The 18,086-nt window shown below is 36.2% G+C and overlaps 1 protein-coding gene across 3 annotated transcripts in view; it reads right to left on the bottom strand.

The window, feature by feature from the left end:
- CPNE8 (copine 8) overlaps positions 1-18,086 on the bottom strand; it is a 278,744-nt gene that overhangs the window by 210,730 nt on the left and 49,928 nt on the right. For all 3 annotated transcript variants that reach the window (NM_001098085.2, XM_010805078.4, XM_010805075.4), the window contains exons 2-3: positions 14,442-14,482; positions 12,759-12,805 (exon numbers count right to left, since the gene is read on the bottom strand). In NM_001098085.2, the coding sequence (NP_001091554.2) occupies positions 12,759-12,805; positions 14,442-14,482 (88 nt within the window). The remainder of the gene's footprint in view (positions 1-12,758; positions 12,806-14,441; positions 14,483-18,086) is intronic.

Genomic DNA, 18,086 nt, shown 5'->3' with positions numbered 1-18,086 from the left:
ACTTCAGATGCTTCCCTCTATAATTTTCATAGAACAAAAAGATAGAATGAAATGAGCTTTCAAGCCTAAGCTTTAAGATGTAAAAAGCATGTTTTTCAATAGATGCTATAATTCAAATTCCTAAATATGTAGTTAAAGTTATGACAAAAAGCATCAGAATAAGCACTGAGCTCTTATAACTTATTTAGCATGCGACACAAATGTTCTCATCTGACAAATGTAACACTGGTACAAAATTATCTACAGATGATTCCTGCAACTCATAATTTCTGAAAGGACAGTTGTTAAGTGTTAGCCCATATTTGAGGGTATCCTCAAATGTATCCTTTCAACAAATCTTAACTGAGCGTCTTCTAAGAACAAAAGCCGTATCCTAAATGCTGTAGCAGAGAAGACTGACCTTTAAACAGCACTGAATTAAGAAGTGAAGTTAAGACATAAGGGAAAATAAGTTCAAAAAAAGTCTTTGATATTTGTTGAATGATATAAAGTAGAAGGTGACAAGGACCATAAGAAAGTTATTTAAGTTATGGTATTTCATAAAGGTGAAAGGAGGAAATTCTAGTTGTGAAGGTTAGAAAAGACTAATGGGTAAAGTAACATTTAAGGTGAGCTATGAATAAGTTTCTAATCCTTTCTGAATATGTGTGCATTTACATATTATACATATATTATTCAGCATGGACATGAATAAATATTAAAACAGCTCAATGTCAATGGAATGGTGCAGAACAGAGACAATGTCAAAATTCAGTAATCAGCATTTGGCAGTAGATTTGCCTCCAAACTACACTCACAAAGTGTGTTATAAACAACTTCAGGTTGCTTCATTACACACAAACCTAGGGAATTGGGAACCAACTCTATAATTTTAAGTGTTTAAAAGAATTCACAAAATACATGACCTATGGATGACTCAAATTTAACTCAAAGAAATTAATCCTAACATTTTCAGAAACTCTCAAAACCAAATATGTGTGCCTCTTTAGAGATATTTTGCTATTTCCATTTGCCACTAAGAGTTTTCATATTTTTAAAATCCATATCACTTCATCATTTCTAGCTCCAAAATTATTCACTGAAATAACATTTTAGTTTTAAAAGATCAATTACTTTGATAACTCATAATCATTAGAATTTATTGAAGATATGCAGGTAATTGTAATAGTGTAAGATATAATTTTTAATTTGCAGATTTCAACTACAGATTAATTTTAAGTAATTTTACAACTTTATTTGGAGCATTTGTCTCCACATATTTTAAGCTCCTTTTTTTTTTCTCCTTATTATAGAAAAGTAATTCATCACAGAAATAAAATCATGTGCCTAGTTAATACATAATTTTCCAGGATACATCTAAATTCAAATAAAAACATGACCAGTATATTACTGACATAGATATTTTAAACTATTTAACAAAGTATCTATAATATTATAATATTATTTTACTTGTCTAATTCCAAATATACTGAGAGTAATTATTAGAGTGGTTTTTTGTGTGATTAATTCTCCATAAGTAACCTTGAATAAATGGATTTCTTCATTTATGGTAGCAGCTATTGGAAATGGTCTTAAAATGTAATGGATTTAGTAACACATGTTGAACTCTTCCTGTGACACATAAAGAGGAAGTCACTGATAGATGCAGAAAGTCCTCTGGCTCAGATGTCAGAAAATTTTTGAAGTAGAACATCTACAGTTATTTCACTCCTTTGTTCAACTTCAACCCCTCTAAATTCTAGCTGTTTATTTTGTTTTTTAAATAACTCCTTCATGAGAGAAATAAATGTTTTAAGATCAAAAGGGGACTTCCCAGGAGGCACTAGTGGTAAAGAACCGGCCTGCCAATATAGGAGACAAGATATGCAGGTTTGATTCCTAGGTTGGGAAGATTCCGCTGGAGCAGGACATGGCAACCCACTCCAGTATTCTTGCCTGGAGGATCCCATGGACAGAGTAGCCTGACAATTTATAGTCCATAGGGTCGCAAAGAGTCGGACACTAACTGAAGGGACTTAGCACAAACAGAAGATCAGAAAAGGGTGGTTCTTGCTATTATTCTGTAAAATAATGTTCAATACTTAAAAGATAATGAGAAAATTGATAATAAGAATACAAAACTATAACTTCTATAGCATCATAATATTAGACTTGCAAGTAGTTAGAACTAAACAAGTTCAATTATTTTTTCCTGATGAATTAGTCCAGCCCCAGACTGAACACAGGGCACCCACTATAGTTCTAGCTCCAGAATACTGCTCAAAGAAATCCATTCTACCATGAGATACTCTAAATGTTACAAATGTCTTCCCTGTAGTGAACAAAATAATGCAGCTCTGTCTCTTCATCCTTTGAGCCTATATTTTATTTTCTGCTTTCTTGTCTCAACATTAAGTAACTGTACCCCCATGTCTAGAGCAAAATACTTTAAGAATTTGAAGACAATTATTATGACTATTCAGAGACTTTGCATTTTTCAGGTTAAACATTCCTTCATTCATATTACATCTATCACTTTATTCAAGATGGTGGCCCTCCTCAGATATATAGTTGGCATTCAATAATCTCAAATGGAGAAATGAAAACAAACACTCCAGAGTTGCTTCTACAAGAGCAAAATACAAGGGCATTTAATTGAAATCACATGAAATTGCAAACACTCAATTTTTGAGCTACAAGAATGACAGTTTCATACAGTTCAGCATAATAGCATTATGTTCCTTAGTGTAAGTATTGAATATTATTCAATAAATTCTCCAATCCCATTAGCTTTTTGAACAGCTATGTAACACCAAAGCATCATATTAGGTTTGAAGCCAAATAAATCCCACTGGCAATTTTCCCATTGACAGCTAGTCTTCTGCAATAAACTTTACAGAATATTATAATGTAAGAGTTTACTTACCAGCCACTTACCAGTTTTTTTATTCTTAAAAAGGTATTTTGATCTCTTAGAGAACCATTGTAGCCTTAATCATATAATGTCTTACTATAATTCAGTCATATACTAAGTGGAAGATAAGTAAATTCAATTTGATTATACAGTGTGAGTGACAAATAGATTCAAGGGATTCGATCTGATAGAATATCTGAAGAACTATAGAGAGAGGTTTGTAACACCGTACAGGAGGTGATGATCAAAACAATCCCCAAAGAGAAGAAATGCAAAAAGGCAAAATGGTTGTCAGAGGAGGCCTTGCAAATAGCTTAAAAAAGAAGACAAGCAAAAGGCAAAGGACAAAAGGAAAGATATATCCATCTGAATGACAGAATGGGAAAGACTAGAGATCTCTTCAAGAAAATTAGAGATACCAAGGAAAAATTTCATGCAAAGACAGGCACAATAAAGGATAGAAATGGTATGGATTTAATGGACCTAAGAGAAGCAGCAGATATTAAGAAGAGGTGGCAAGAATACACAGAACTATACAAAAAAAGATCATAATGACCCAGATTACCACAATGGTGAGATCACTCATCTAGATCCAGACAACCTGAAGTGTGAAATCAAGTGGGCTTTTGAAAGCATCACTATGAACAAAGCTAGTGCAGGTGATGGAATTCCAGCTGAGCTATTTCAAATCCTAAAAGATGTGAAGTGTGGAAGTGTTGCACTCAATATGCCAGCAAATTTGGAAAATGCAGCAGTGGCCAAAGACTGGAAAAGGGTAGTCTTCATTCCAATCCAAAAGAAAGACAATGCTAAAGAATGTTCAAGATACCACACAATTGCATTCATCTGACATGCTAGCAAAGTAATGCTCAAAATTCTGCAAGCTAGGTTTCAACAGTATGTGAACTGAGAACTTCCAGATATTCAATCTGGCTTTAGAAAAGGCAGAAGAACCAGAGACCAAATTGCCAACATCTGTTGGATCATAATAAAAGGAAGAGAATTCCAGAAAAACACCTATTTATACTTTATTTACTATGCCAAAGCCTTGACTCTATACTGTCACCCTGCTTATCGAAATTATATGCAGAGTACATTATGTGAAATGCTGGGCTGGATGAAGCACAAGCTGGAATAAAGATTGCCGGGAGAAAAATCAATAAACTCAGATATGCAGATGACACCACCCTAATGGCAGAAAGTGAAGAGGAACTAAAAAGCCTCTTGAAAGTGAAAGAGGGGAGTGAAAAAGTTGGCTTAAAACTCAACATTCAAAAAACAAATATGGCATCTGGTTCCATCAGTTCAGTTCAGTCACTTAGACATGTCCAACTCTTTGTGACCCTGTGGACTGGAGCATATTAGGCTTCCCTGTTCATCACAAACTCTTGGAGCTTACTCAAACTCATGTCCATCGAGTGGGTGATGCCATCTAATCATCTCATCTTCTGTCATCCCCTTCTCCTCCCCACTTCAGTCTTTCCAAGCATCAGGGTCTTTCCCAATGAGTCAGTTCTTCACATCAGGTGGCCAGAGTATTGGAGTTTCAGCTTCAACATCAGTCCTACCAATGAACACCCAGGACTGATCTCCTTTAGGATGGACTGGTTGGATCTCCTTGCAGTCCAAGGGACTCTCAAGAGTCTTCTCCAACACCACAGTTCAAAAGCACCAATTCTTTGGAGCTCAACTTTCTTTATAGTCCAACTCTCACATCCAAACATGACTACTGGAAAAATCACTTCATGGCAAATAGATGGGGAAACAATGGAAACAGTGACAGACTTTATTTTCTTGGGCTCCAAAATCACTGCAGATGGTGACTGTAGCCATGAAATTAAAAGACGCTTGCTCCTTGGAAGAAAAGCTATGAGCAACCTAGACAGCTTATTAAAATGCAGGGACAATACTTTGCCAATAAAGGTCTATCTAGTCAAAGTTATGTTTCTTTCCAGGAATTGTGTGTGGATATCAGAGTTGAACCATAAAGAAAGCTGAGTGCTGAAGCATTGATTCTTTTGAACTGCTGTGTTAGAGAAGACTCTTTAGAGTCCCTTGGACTACAAGGAGATCCAACCAGTCAATCCTAAAGGAAATCAGTCCTGAAATATTTATTGGAGTGACTGATGCTGAAGCTGAATCTCCAGTACTCTGACCATCTGATGCAAAGAACTGACTCATTAGAAAAGACCCTGATGCTGGGAAAGATTTAAGGCAGGAAAAGGGGACGACAGAGGGTGAGATGTTTTGACGGCATCACCAACTTGATGAACGTGAGTTTCAACAAGCTCCAGGATTTGCTGATGGACAGGGAAGCCTGGAGTGCTGCAGTCCCTGGGGTCACACATAGTCAGTTAACCAAAAAAGGATGCACATAGCTCTCTTAGAGGAAACCCCTAGAGCAAACATGTTGGGTGACAAAAGAGGAATGTGCTTGTGGGGCAAAGATGACATCTGCTACATAAGGCCTAAAATACGATCCAGTTAAAGTAGTATATTCAATATGTCAGCAAATTTGGAAAACTCAGTGGTGGCCACAGGACTGGAAAAGGTGAGTTTTCATCCTAGTCTAAAGAAGGGCAATGCCAAAGAATGTTCAAAGTACCGTGCAATTGTGCTCATGTCACCTGCTGGCAACGTAATGCTCAAAACCCTTCAAGCTAAGCTTCAGCAGTACATTAACCAAGAATTTCCAGATGTACAAGCTGGGTTTAGAAAAGGCAGAGGAAGCAGAGATCAAACTGCTAACATCTGGTGCATTACTGAGAAAGCTAAGAAGTTCCAGAGAAACACCTACTCCTGTTCATTGACTACGTTAAAACATTTGACTGTGTGGATCACAACAAACTGAAAATCTCTTAAAGAGATAAGACCTTTAAGATGGTAGACCTCCTTACCTGTCTCCTGAGCAAACTGCATGCAGTCAAGATGCAAGAGTTAAGCCAGACATTGAACAATGGACTGGTTCAAAATTGGGACAGGAATACAACAAAAAGGCTGTATGCTGTCACCCTCTTATTTAACTTATGTGCAGAGTACATCATGCAAAATGCTGGGCTGGATGAACCCCAAGGCAGAATCAAGACTGCTGGGAGAAATATCAACAACCTCAGATATGCAGATGATACCACTCTAATGGCAGAAACTGAAGAGGAACTAAAAGCCTCTTGATGAGGTGCAAGAAGAGTGGGGAAAAAAAGCTGGCTTAAATCTCAACATTACAAAACCTAAGATCATAGCCTCCAGTCCCATCACTTCATGGGAAATAGAAGTGGAAAATGTGGAAACAGTGACAGATTTTATTGTCTTGGGCTCCAAAATCAATGCAGATGGTGACTGCAGCCACAAAATTAAAACACATTTGCTCCTTGGAAGAAAAGCTATGACAAACCTAGACAGTGTATTAGAAAGCAGAGACATTACTTTGGTAACAAAGGTCCATATAGTCAAAGCTATGGTTTTTCCAGTAGTCATGTATGGATGTCAGAGCTAGACCATAAAAAAGACAAAATGCCAACGAACTGACACTTTCAAAGTGTGGTACTGGAGAAGACTCTTGAGAGTCCCTTGGACAGCAAGGAGATCAAACCAGTCTGTCTTAAAGGAAATCAACCCTGAATATTCATTGGAAGAACTGATGCTGAAGCTGAAACTCCAACACTCTGGCCACTTGATGCAAACAGCCGACTCATTAGAAAAATCCATGATGCTCAGAAAGACCGAGGGCAGGAGGAGAAGGGGGTCACAGAGGTTGAGATGGTTGGATAGCATCACTGACTCAATGGACATGAGCTTGAGCAAAGTCCAGGAGACAGTGAAGGACAGGGGAGCCTGGAGTGCTGCACTTGTGACCTGGGGTCACAAAGAGCTGGACACGACTTAGCGACTGAACAACAACAGCAGCAACATAAGCCCTCTTCTCTAAGGTCAGGAAACATAACAGAACTTTAAGAACATGAAAATACAAATAGCACCTTAGGAAATCTGAGGCAATAAAGGAATATGTATGAGATGAAGGAACAAAAGTAAAGAGAAACTCCAGAAGAACTAAGTGAGATAGAGATAGGCAATCTACTCAAGAAAGTGTTCAGGTAGTAATGGTAAAGATGGTCACAGAATTCAGAAGAATAATGAGAAATTAGAACCTTTAAAGAAAGATTAATAATTAAGAAAGATGTAATACTTAGTAAAATAGACTATAAAATAATTATTGCTACAAAAGACAAAGAGAGACACTACACAATGATGAAGCAATAGATCCAAGAGGATATAACAACTGTAAGTATATATATTAACAGACCATATATATATATGAACTTATTATTGCTAAATGGCAAATAAGTATATATGCTGAACCTATTAATAAATTACAAAAGGCAAATGTTAACAGACATAGAAGAGGAAGTTGACAGCAGTAACACAATAGTAAGGAACTCTAAACTCCATTTATATCAATGGACAGATCATCCATATGTAAAATCAATAAGGAAACACTTGCCTTAAATGACACATTAAACCAGATGAATCATAAATATATATATATATATATATTTATATATATGATATTCCATCTGAAGGCAACAGAATATACATCCTTTTTAAGTGCACATGGAGCCTTCTCTCAGACACATCACATAGTAGGCCACAAAGCAAACCTTATGAAATTTAAGAAAATTGAAATAATATCAAACATCTTTCAAACCACAGTGATTGAGATTAGAAATCAGCTACAAGAAAAGAACTGCAAAAAAACACAAACACATGGATGCTAAACAATATGCTACTAAACAACCAACAGATCCCTGAAGTAGTCAAAGAGGAAATTAAAAAAAATACCTGGAGACAAATGAACACAAAATATGATGATCCAAAACCTATGGGACACAGTAAAAGCAGTTCTAAGAGAGAAGTCTACAGCAATACAAGCTTACATCAGGATTTAAGAATAAGTTCAAATAAACAATTTAAACTTACACCTAAAGAACTTGGAGAAAGAACAAATAAAATTCAAAATTATTAGGAGAGAAAGTATAGATCAGAGAAGAAATAAATGACAGAGTATAAAAAACCATAGAAAAAATCAATTAAACTAAAAGTTGGTTCTTTGAGAAAATGAACAAAATTGATAAACCTTCAGCCTGACTTAACAAGAAAAGAAAAGGGGGGAGAGGAATAAAATCTCTACAATCAGATACAATAAAGGAGAAGTTACAACCAATACCAGAGAAATGTTACTAAAAAATATCACAAGAAGACTACAACAGCTAAACAGCAATAAAATAGAAACTTGGAAAAAACAGACAAATACTTAAAAACATATAATCTCCCAAGACTGAACCAAGAAGAAATAGAAAATATGAGCAGAATAATAACCAGTACTGAAACTGAATCAATAATTAAAACACTCCCAATGAGCAAAAGTCCAAGGGAAGATGACATCAGAGGTGTATTCTACCAAACATTTACAGAAGAGTTAACACCTATTCTTCCAAAAATATATCCAAAAATTGCAAAGAAATGAATATTTCTAAAATCATTCTATGAACCTAGCATCACCTTTATACTAATATTAGACCAAAAAAAAGGAAAGAAAGAAAAGTACAGACCAATATCATTGATAAACAGATTCAAAAATCTTCAACAGAATACTAGCAAACTGACTCCAATGATAAATTAAAGGACAATACATCATGACCAATGAGATTTATGACAAGAATGCAAGGATTTTTCATTATCCACAAATCAATCAATGTGATACACCACATTAATAAACTAAAGATTAAAAACCATATGATCATCTCAATAAATGCAGAAGAAAGCTTTTGACAAAATTCAATATCCATTAATTATAATAACTCTTTAGAAAGTGAGCATAGATGAAATATACCACAACATAATAAAGGCCATATGTGAAAAACCAATAGCTAATATCATACTCAACAGTATAAATTTGAAAGAATTACCTCTAAGATCAGGGACAAGAAAATGTTGCCCCCTCTCACCAGTTTTGCTCAACACAGTATTGGAAATCTTAACCACAGAAAGTAAACAGGAAAAAACAATAAAAGAAATCTAAATTGGTAAGGAATAAGAAGTAAGATTGTCACTGTTTGTAGTTGAAATGATACTATCCGCAGAAAACTATAAGATGCGGATGAAAGAAACTGAAGATGAAACAGATGGAAAAATACACCATGTTCTTGAACGGGAAGACATGATATAGATATATACAGATATATCTATATCTGTATCTCTCTCTCTCTCTCTATATATATATATATATACACACACATACATATAATGGCACATTAACCATATAAATAGGATAAAATTTTACATTTGCAACAACATGAATGGACTTGGAGAATATTTTGTTAAGTGAAATAAGCTACTTTATATGTGGAATATAAAAAAATACAACAAACTAGTGAATATAACAAAGAGAAAAAGATTCGCAGATAGAAAGAAGAAACTAGCAGTGACCAATGGGGAGAGAGAGAGTGGGAGGGGCAATTCAGGGGTAGAGAACCAAGACTAAAGTGAAAAGATCCTTAAACTAAGGACTAAGGTAAAAACCATTATGTATGAAATAAGCTATAAAGATATTCTACAAAACGTAGAGAATTTAGTCAATACTTTATAATAACTATAATTGGAGTACAACCTTTAAAATCTGCAAATCAGTATATTGTACATGTGTAACTTATACAATATTACACATCAACTATACTGAAATAAATAATGCGTTTCTCATGATGTACTCTGCATATAAGTTAAATAAGCATGGTGACAATATACAGCCTTGACGTACTCCTTTTCCTATCTGGAACCAGTCTGTTGTTCCATGTCCAGTTCTAACTGTTGCTTCCTAACCTGCATATAGGTTTCTCAAGAGGCAGGTCAGGTGGTCTGATATTCCCATCTCTTTCAGAATTTTCCAGTTTATTGTGACCCACACAGTCAAAGGCTTTGGCATAGTCAATAAAGCAGAAATAGATGTTTTTCTGGAACTCTCTTGCTTTTTTGATGATCCACTGGATGTTGGCAATTTGATCTCTGGTTCCTTTGCCTTTTCTAAAACCAACTTGAACATCTGTAAGTTCATGGTTCACGTATTGCTGAAGCCTGGCTTGGAGAATTTTGAGCATTACTTTACTAGCATGTGAGATGAGTGCAATTGTGTGGTAGTTTGGCCATAAAGTCTTTGGCATTGCCTTTCTTTGGGATTGGAATGAAAACTGACCTTTTCCAGTCCTGTGGACACTGCTGAGTTTTCCAAATTAGCTGGCATATTGAGTGCAGCACTTTCACAGCATCATCTTTCAGGATTTGAAATAGCTCAGCTGGAATTCCATCACCTCACTAGCTTTGTTCATCGTGATGCTTCCTAAGGCCCACTTGACTTTCCATTCCAGGCTTTCTAAGGCCCACTTTGACATTCCATTCCATTCCATTCCACATCACATTCCAGGATGTCTGGCTCTAGGTGAGTGATCACACCATTGTAATTATCTGGGTCGTGAAGATCTTTTTTATACAGTCTGTGTATTCTTGCCACTTCTTCTTAATATCTTCTGCTTCTGTTAGGTCCCTACCATTTCTGTCCTTTAGTGAGCCCATCTTTGCATGAAATGTTCCCTAATTTGTATTTAGATTGGTGCAGATGTAATTATGCATTCATGCTGTGAATTTCAAATCATTATAACCAAGCTCAAATATACCATTATTAATCAAAATAGGAACCATTAGAATCAACACATTTTTGCCAATGAGAAATAAGTTTGCTTATTCCTGTAGCATAAAAATCCATGTTTTAGGATTTGACAAATTCTTGAAAAGAATTTTCTATATCCTGCTGGTTGTGGAAGTGTTTTCCCTGCAAAATATTATAGAGATGCTTGAAGAAGTGGTGGTTGGTGAGAGGTTAGGCAAATATGGTGGATGAGGTAAAACTTCATATCCTAATTTGTTCAACTTTTGAAGCTTTGGTTGTGCAACATGCCGTCAGGTTTGCCATGGAGAATTGGATATTTTCTGTTGACCAGTGCCAGTTGCAGGCGTTATAGTTTTTAACGCATTTCATCAATTTGCTGAGCATACTTCTTAGATGTAATGATTTCACTGGGATTCAGAAAGCTGTAGTGGATGAGACCAGCAGCAGACCATGAGATTTTTTTTGGTACAAGCTTGGTTTTGGAAAGTGCTATAGAGCTTCTTCTCGTCCAAGCACTGAGCTGGTCATTGCCAGTCATCACAAAAATATCCAGTTTTTGTCACAGATCACAATCCAGTTAAGAAATGCCTCATTATTATTGTGTAAAATAAGACATCACTTCAAAAATGCTTGTTTTGATTTCTGGTCAGCTCATGAGGCATGATAAATGTATCAGGCTTTTTCACCTTTCCAATTTGCTTCAAATGCCAAATGACCATAGAATGGTTGATGTTAAGTTCTTGGGCAACTTCTCATTTAGTTGTAAGAGGATCTGCTTCGATGATGGCTGTCAGTTGGTTGTTCTCAACTTCTGATAGCCAGTGATTACACTTCTCAACTTCAAGACTCTTGCCTCCTCTGCAGAACTCCTTGAACCACCACTGCATTGTACATTTGTTAACAATTCCCAGGCCAAATGCATTGTTCATGTTATGAGCTGCTTTACAACCCATTTTGTACTCAAATAAGAAAATTGCCCGAATTTGCAATTTGTCTAACATCACTTACATGGTTTAAAATAAATATAAAATAAACAAGTAATAATATTACACCAAGCAATAAGTCATTAGCAAAAAAATAGAGAAATGCCCATTATAATGATGCATGACATAACCTTTATTTTGAATGTATTCCAATATCAAATGGCCAATTTCAACAATACAAAACTGCAGTTACTTTTGCACCAACCTAATAGGAGAAGGCAATGGCACCCCACTCCAGTACTCTTGCTTGGAAAATCCCATGGACGGAGGAGCCTGGTAGGCTGCAGTCCATGGGGTCGCTAAAAGTCGGACACGACTGAGAAACTTCACTTTCACTTTTCACTTTCATGCATTGGAGAAGGAAATGGCAACCCACTCCAGTGTCCTTGCCTGGAGAATCCCAGGGATGGGGGAGCCTGGTGGGCTGCCGTCTATGGGGTCGCACAGAGTCAGACACGACTAAAGCAACTTAGCAGCAGCAGCAGCAATAGGGAACTGAGTTTCTACTTTATTTTCAAATAACAAGTTACTACCTGTCAAAGGGCAGATAATTGATATCAATCACCAGACTTAAAATCCTTTAAAGCAATATTTTATAAAACCAGCAGTTGACCTCAAAAAGTGAGACTGAACCCACACTTCAACTGTGTAAGAACTGGATCACACTAAATTTAGGTAAGACTGAGGAGAACACAAATCAAGGCTAGATTATTTCACAGAAAGATCATAAATGAGCTAAACATTGAAGACTATTAAAAACAAAACACATGGCATTGAAATATGTATGATATCATATATGAAACGAGTCACCAGTCCAGGTTCGATGCACGATACTGGATGCTTGGGGCTGGTGCACTGGGACGACCCAGAGGGATGGTATGGGGAGGGAGGAGGGAGGAGGGTTCAGGATGGGGAACACATGTATACCTGTGGCAGATTCATTTTGATATATGGCAAAACCAATACAATATTGTAAAGTTAAATAAAATAAAACAAAACAAAATTGCTTTCATCAAATTAAAATGAAATAAAATTAAAAAGAAATTCAATCTTTGGGTTGAAGATGACTTAAAATAACCAAAAACAAGAAAGTATCATCTTGATTACATTGTAACTTATGCCATGTCTTACAGCATAAAAATCATATTTTTAAAATTCCAATTCTTACCTCTCTCCATTCTTTATTTCCAACTCCTTGTACATATAAGACACAAACTATAAAAAGATGAAAAAAATAAATGTATCTAAACATTTTTCATAAATATCAAGTGAACAAACCCAATTTATTTTTCAGCTGTCCAACAGGTATGTTAAAATTAGTTCTTAATACCTCACCTTACTCTGGCAGGAAAATTGCTAATAAATCATCGCATGATTAAAATTTTTGTAAATAAGCAAAAAAACTATAACAGGTCTTTAGATATTAACATGTATAGGTCTTGGCACAAAAATATAATAGTTATTTGCTAACGTCTTCAATTACATTATGCTACAAATGTAGATGATTTTTTTTTAAAACTAAGGTAAAACAGTTTTGTGAATTCTCTGTGGGCTCAGCTGGTAAAGAATCTGCCTGCAATGTAGGAGACCAGGGTTCAGTTCCTAGGTTAGGAAAATCCCCTATTGAAGGGAATGGCAACCCACTCCAGTTCTCTGGCCTGGAAAATTCCATGGATGGAAGAGCCTGGTGGGCTACAGTCCATGGGGTCTCAAAGAGTCGGATACAACTGAGCAACTAACACACACACAAACAGTTTTGAAGTATTTCAGTATGTTACCAGTCATAGGTCACGCTCTTCCTAGGATGCTTAAAATCCTCAGAAGCATCATAGGAAGGAAAATCTGCACCAAATCAAATGCTAAACTTAATATCTGCAACTCCTATCCTCAATGTTTGTAAACAAGAAATCCTATCAACCACAAACAAGTCCAAAAAGAGTAGATTAAGAGTCTAGAGTAAAGATTAAGGGATAAAAATATCCCATTCACTTACTAATGAGTCCTGGGAACTTTAAATACTCACAATTGTAATGCCTTTTCTCCAGTGACAATCTCAAGAGTTCTTTCATCAACTGAAAACACCTCTCTCCCGTCATTAAACCACACAGTTTCATACATTTATACAGATGGAGAGCAACTAGATATCAACTTCTTTTTTTGACTTATACATTATTTCTATTGTTTTCTAATTAAAATTGGCTTTCATTGTACAATTCATCTCCAGTTCTCAATATATATGTAATTAGTAATAAAAAAATTCAACTCATTCAAGATGTTATATAATTCACTTGGTTATACATGACTTTATATACTTCCTTTATTCACAAAAAAAGGAAAATTGTTACTCTGTGACTTGATCACTTAGAATTATGGCCCATTACAGCTGTCTTTCAAATATAATTTCTACCATATGGCTTTACAACGAGGTTTTAATTTCAAAATGAATTGTCCTGCATTGGAGTCATTTGCGTTTTCTTCTTAGTCTCTAAGTGCTAAGCAATTCCCTCTCTTTAGCCAGAGTACTGCCCACGTAGATAAGAATGCAGGGCCTGAGACCATATTCCTCCTTACTTTCTAGTCTTTAAGACAATATTTAAGTAAAAATTATAATTTTCATACAACTTTTTACAAAATCAAGTAAGTAAAATAAGTTGTTGTTCAGTTGCTAAGTCGTGTCCAACTCTTGACCCCACGAACCACAGCACACCAAGCTTCCTTTTTTTTTCACTATTGCCCAGAGTTTGCTCAAACTCATGTCCATTGTGTCAGTGATGCCATTGAACCATCTCACCCTCTGTTGCCCCCTTCTCCTCCTGAATAGACTATTTCAAAAAGCAAGTTAAATACTTACTTGGATCAGATTTAGAAAACGTGTCTCTGTCCAGAAGATTTCTGTTGAAGAAAAAAGAAAATACTAGATAAATGTAATATCAAAATATTTATATAAATGTATAAACATATAAATGTAATGTAATGACTTACAAGTTCTAAAATTTAAATTTGTGCTGGATATTCATCCTCCACTAACTGGTAATGATTTATAAAAGCTATTTTACATTTTTATATTTAATACTTACAATAAAAATCTCATGTTTACCCTGTCCTATTTTTCTACCAAGAGTACCACCCATGTGCACTTATCAGTACCATGCTTAATATTTGAAAGGCTTTTTTTCATATCAACCTGATACACTTTCATATTCCAGGTTTTTAAAAATTACTCTTTCCATGGAATCATGATACACTGAGAAAATACAATCAACAGAACAGCACACACCAAAAAAAAAAAAAAGAAAATCAGACTACATCTTCAAATATTCTCAAAAAGAAAAGAAACTATCAGAAATGTTTGTATTTGGAACTGTAGTTTCAAAGACCACTAGTCAGAAATCAAATTAAAATAATCCACTTGTCCCTTAAGCAGACACTATGACTTCAGCAGTGACTGAAAACACAGTAACATTTTAAAACATTTCCATTTGAGAATATACTTTGTTATATATTTATAAAGGAAGTGCTCCACTTAAGTGGAAATTTTCTAGTTTTCCCTGTGTCTAGTTTTGCTCATTAACTGTCCTTAAAAAATGTAATTCAGCTCTTTCTTTCAGAGATCATAAAAATCAAGGAGAGACAGTACAAATATTGCAGGGAGCTTAGAACTCAAAAACTGTGTTATACACATATAAATGAAAATAATGTGATTCTAGTACCTTACTTATCTTAAAAAAAAACCCATACAATTTTTAACCACGACTGAGGAGCCAAGATGGCGGAGGAGTAGGATGGGGAGAACACTTTCTCCCCCACAAATTCATCAAAAGAGCATTTAAACGTCGAGTAAATTCCACAAAACAACTTCTGAATGCTGGCAGAGGACATCAGGCACCCAGAAACGCAACCCAACTCTTCGAAAGGAGGTAGGAAAAAATATTAAAGACAAAAAAAAGAGACAAAAGAGGGAGGGACGGAGTTCCGTCCCAGGAAGGGAATCTTAAAAAGAGAGAAGTTTCCAAACACCAGGAAACCTTCTCACTGCCGAATCTGTGCTGAGCTTTGGAAGCACAGAGGGCAACATAACAGGGAGAAAAAATAAATAAACAATTAAAACTCGCAGATTGCGAGCCCTACGGTAACTCCCCCAGCAGAGAAGCAGCGCAGACGCCTGCATCCGCCATTAGCAAGCAGGGGCTGGGCAGGGAGGCGCGGCGTGGGCTGCATCGCTGAGAGTAAGAATCTGGCCTGAATACCCTGAGCGCTATCTGAGCGAAAGAATTTGGGCTAGCAAACCAGACTGTGGGATATATACCACGCGAAAAGCCAGCCCTGACCTAAGACCGCCAGGCCCGCGCACGGAACAAAGGACTGAACAGAGATAGCCGGCTGCAGACCTTCCCCCTCCGGTGACAGGCAGCCAGAGCCAGAAGGGGGCAATCGCAGCCCCAGAGAGACATTATCTATAAAACTGTAAGCAGGCTTCTTTGCTAACTAAAACTTCTTGGGGGTCTGGATGGTCAACATCTGCCTGAGAAGGTGTGCCGGTTTTACACCCAGATAACCGAGTGGCGGGGAGGCAATAAGTCGCAGCATTGGCACTCGCCAAACTCCTCATCACCTGAGCTGCTCGGACCTGGGAAGAGCACAAAACGCAGGCCCAACTGAGTCTGCGCCTCTGAGGACTACCCGAGTGCCTGAACCTGAGCGGCTTGGACCTGGGAGGTGCATGCAGCCCAGGGCCGGCCTCGGATTGTTCCCGGCAGAACAACCTAGAGTCTGAGCAGTGTGGACAGGGAGGCTACACGCGCCGTGAGCGGGGGCAGACCCAGGGTGGCTGAGGCACTGCGAGCCCACGCCAGTGTTATTTGTTTGCAGCATCCCTCCCTCCCTCCCCACAGCGCGACTGAACAAGTAATCCTAAAAAAAAAAAAAAAAGTGTCCTCCACCGTGCCCTTTGTGTCAGGGCGGAAACCAGATACTGAAGAGACTAGCAAACAGAAGAAGATATAACAGAGGGAAACGCCTTGGAAGCTACAGGCAATAGATCAAAACCCTGTGGTTACTACGGACTACATAGGAAGGGGCCTATAGATCTTGAGAAATATAAATCTGACCAAGGAACTAGCCAAAAATGAACTGAATCCACAACACCCACACACAAAAAAACAAAAAAGTCCTAGATATATTTTTATTATTTTTATGATCATTCTTTCTTTTTTTTTTAATTAAAAAAATTTTTTAAGTCCTCTATTGTTCCTTTAATTTTCACTTTTATAACCTATTACTTTGCAAAAAAAAAAGACCCTATTTTTTTTCTTCTTCAGCAAACTTCATATATATATATTTTATAATTTTTTGACCTTGTTTTTTTTTGTTTGTTTTTTTCTTCTTTTCTTTAACATTGTATTTTTGAAATTCCAAACTCTACTCTAGATATTTAACTTTCGCTTTTTGGTATATGTTATCAATTTTGTACCTATAGTTTTTTTTTATATAATTTCTGTGACTTTTTTTTTTCTTCTTCTTCTTCTCTGTTTCTTTCTCTTCTTCTTTTATATAACATTGTATATCTGAAATTCCAAACTTTACTCTAGATTTTTAATTTATGCTTTTTGGTATTTGATATCAATTTTGTACCTGTAATTTCTTTATAATTTTTGTGACATTGTTTGTATTTGTTTGTTTTCTCTCTTTATTTTTCTTCTTCTTCTTCTTCTTTTTCTTTTTTTAACATTGTATTTTTGAAATTCCAAACTCTACTCTAGATTTTTAATTTTTGCTTTCTGGTATTAGTTATCAATTTCGTACCTGTACTTTCTTTATAATTTTCGCGACCTTGTTTGTTTTTGTTTGTTCGTTTTTTCTCTCGTTCTTTTCCTTCTTCTTTTCTTTAACATCGTATTTTTGAAATTCCAAACTCTACTCTAGATTTTTAATTTTTGCTTTCTGGTATTAGTTATCAATTTTGTACCTGTACTTTCTTTATAATTTTCGCGACCTTGTTTGTTTTTGTTTGTTCGTTTTTTCTCTCTTTCTTTTCCTTCTTCTTTTCTTTAACATCGTATTTTTGAAATTCCAAACTCTACTCTAGATTTTTAATTTTTGCTTTCTGGTATTAGTTATCAATTTTGTACCTGTACTTTCTTTATAATTTTCGCAATCTTGTTTGTTTTTGTTTGTTTGTTTTTTCTCTCTTTCTTTTCCTTCTTCTTTTCTTTAACATCATATTTTTGAAATTCCAAACTCTACTCTAGATTTTTAATTTTTGCTTTTATGTATTTGTTACCAATTTTGTACCTTTAAGGACCCAATTTCAGGACCCATTTTTCACTAGGGAGCGAGATTACTGGCTTGACTGCTCTCTCTCCCTTTGGACTCTCCTTTTTCTCCACCAGGTCGCCTGTGTCTCCTCCCTAACCCCTCTCTACTCTACCCAACTCTGTGAATTTCTGTGTGTTCCAGACGGTGGAGAACACTTAGGGAACTGATTACTGGCTGGATC

The sequence above is a fragment of the Bos taurus genome, chromosome 5 (assembly GCF_002263795.3).
Source record: "Bos taurus isolate L1 Dominette 01449 registration number 42190680 breed Hereford chromosome 5, ARS-UCD2.0, whole genome shotgun sequence".
Taxonomy (NCBI): Eukaryota; Metazoa; Chordata; class Mammalia; order Artiodactyla; family Bovidae; genus Bos; species Bos taurus.
Note: the sequence above shows the minus strand (reverse complement) of the source record. Positions and strands in the feature narration are given on the sequence as shown.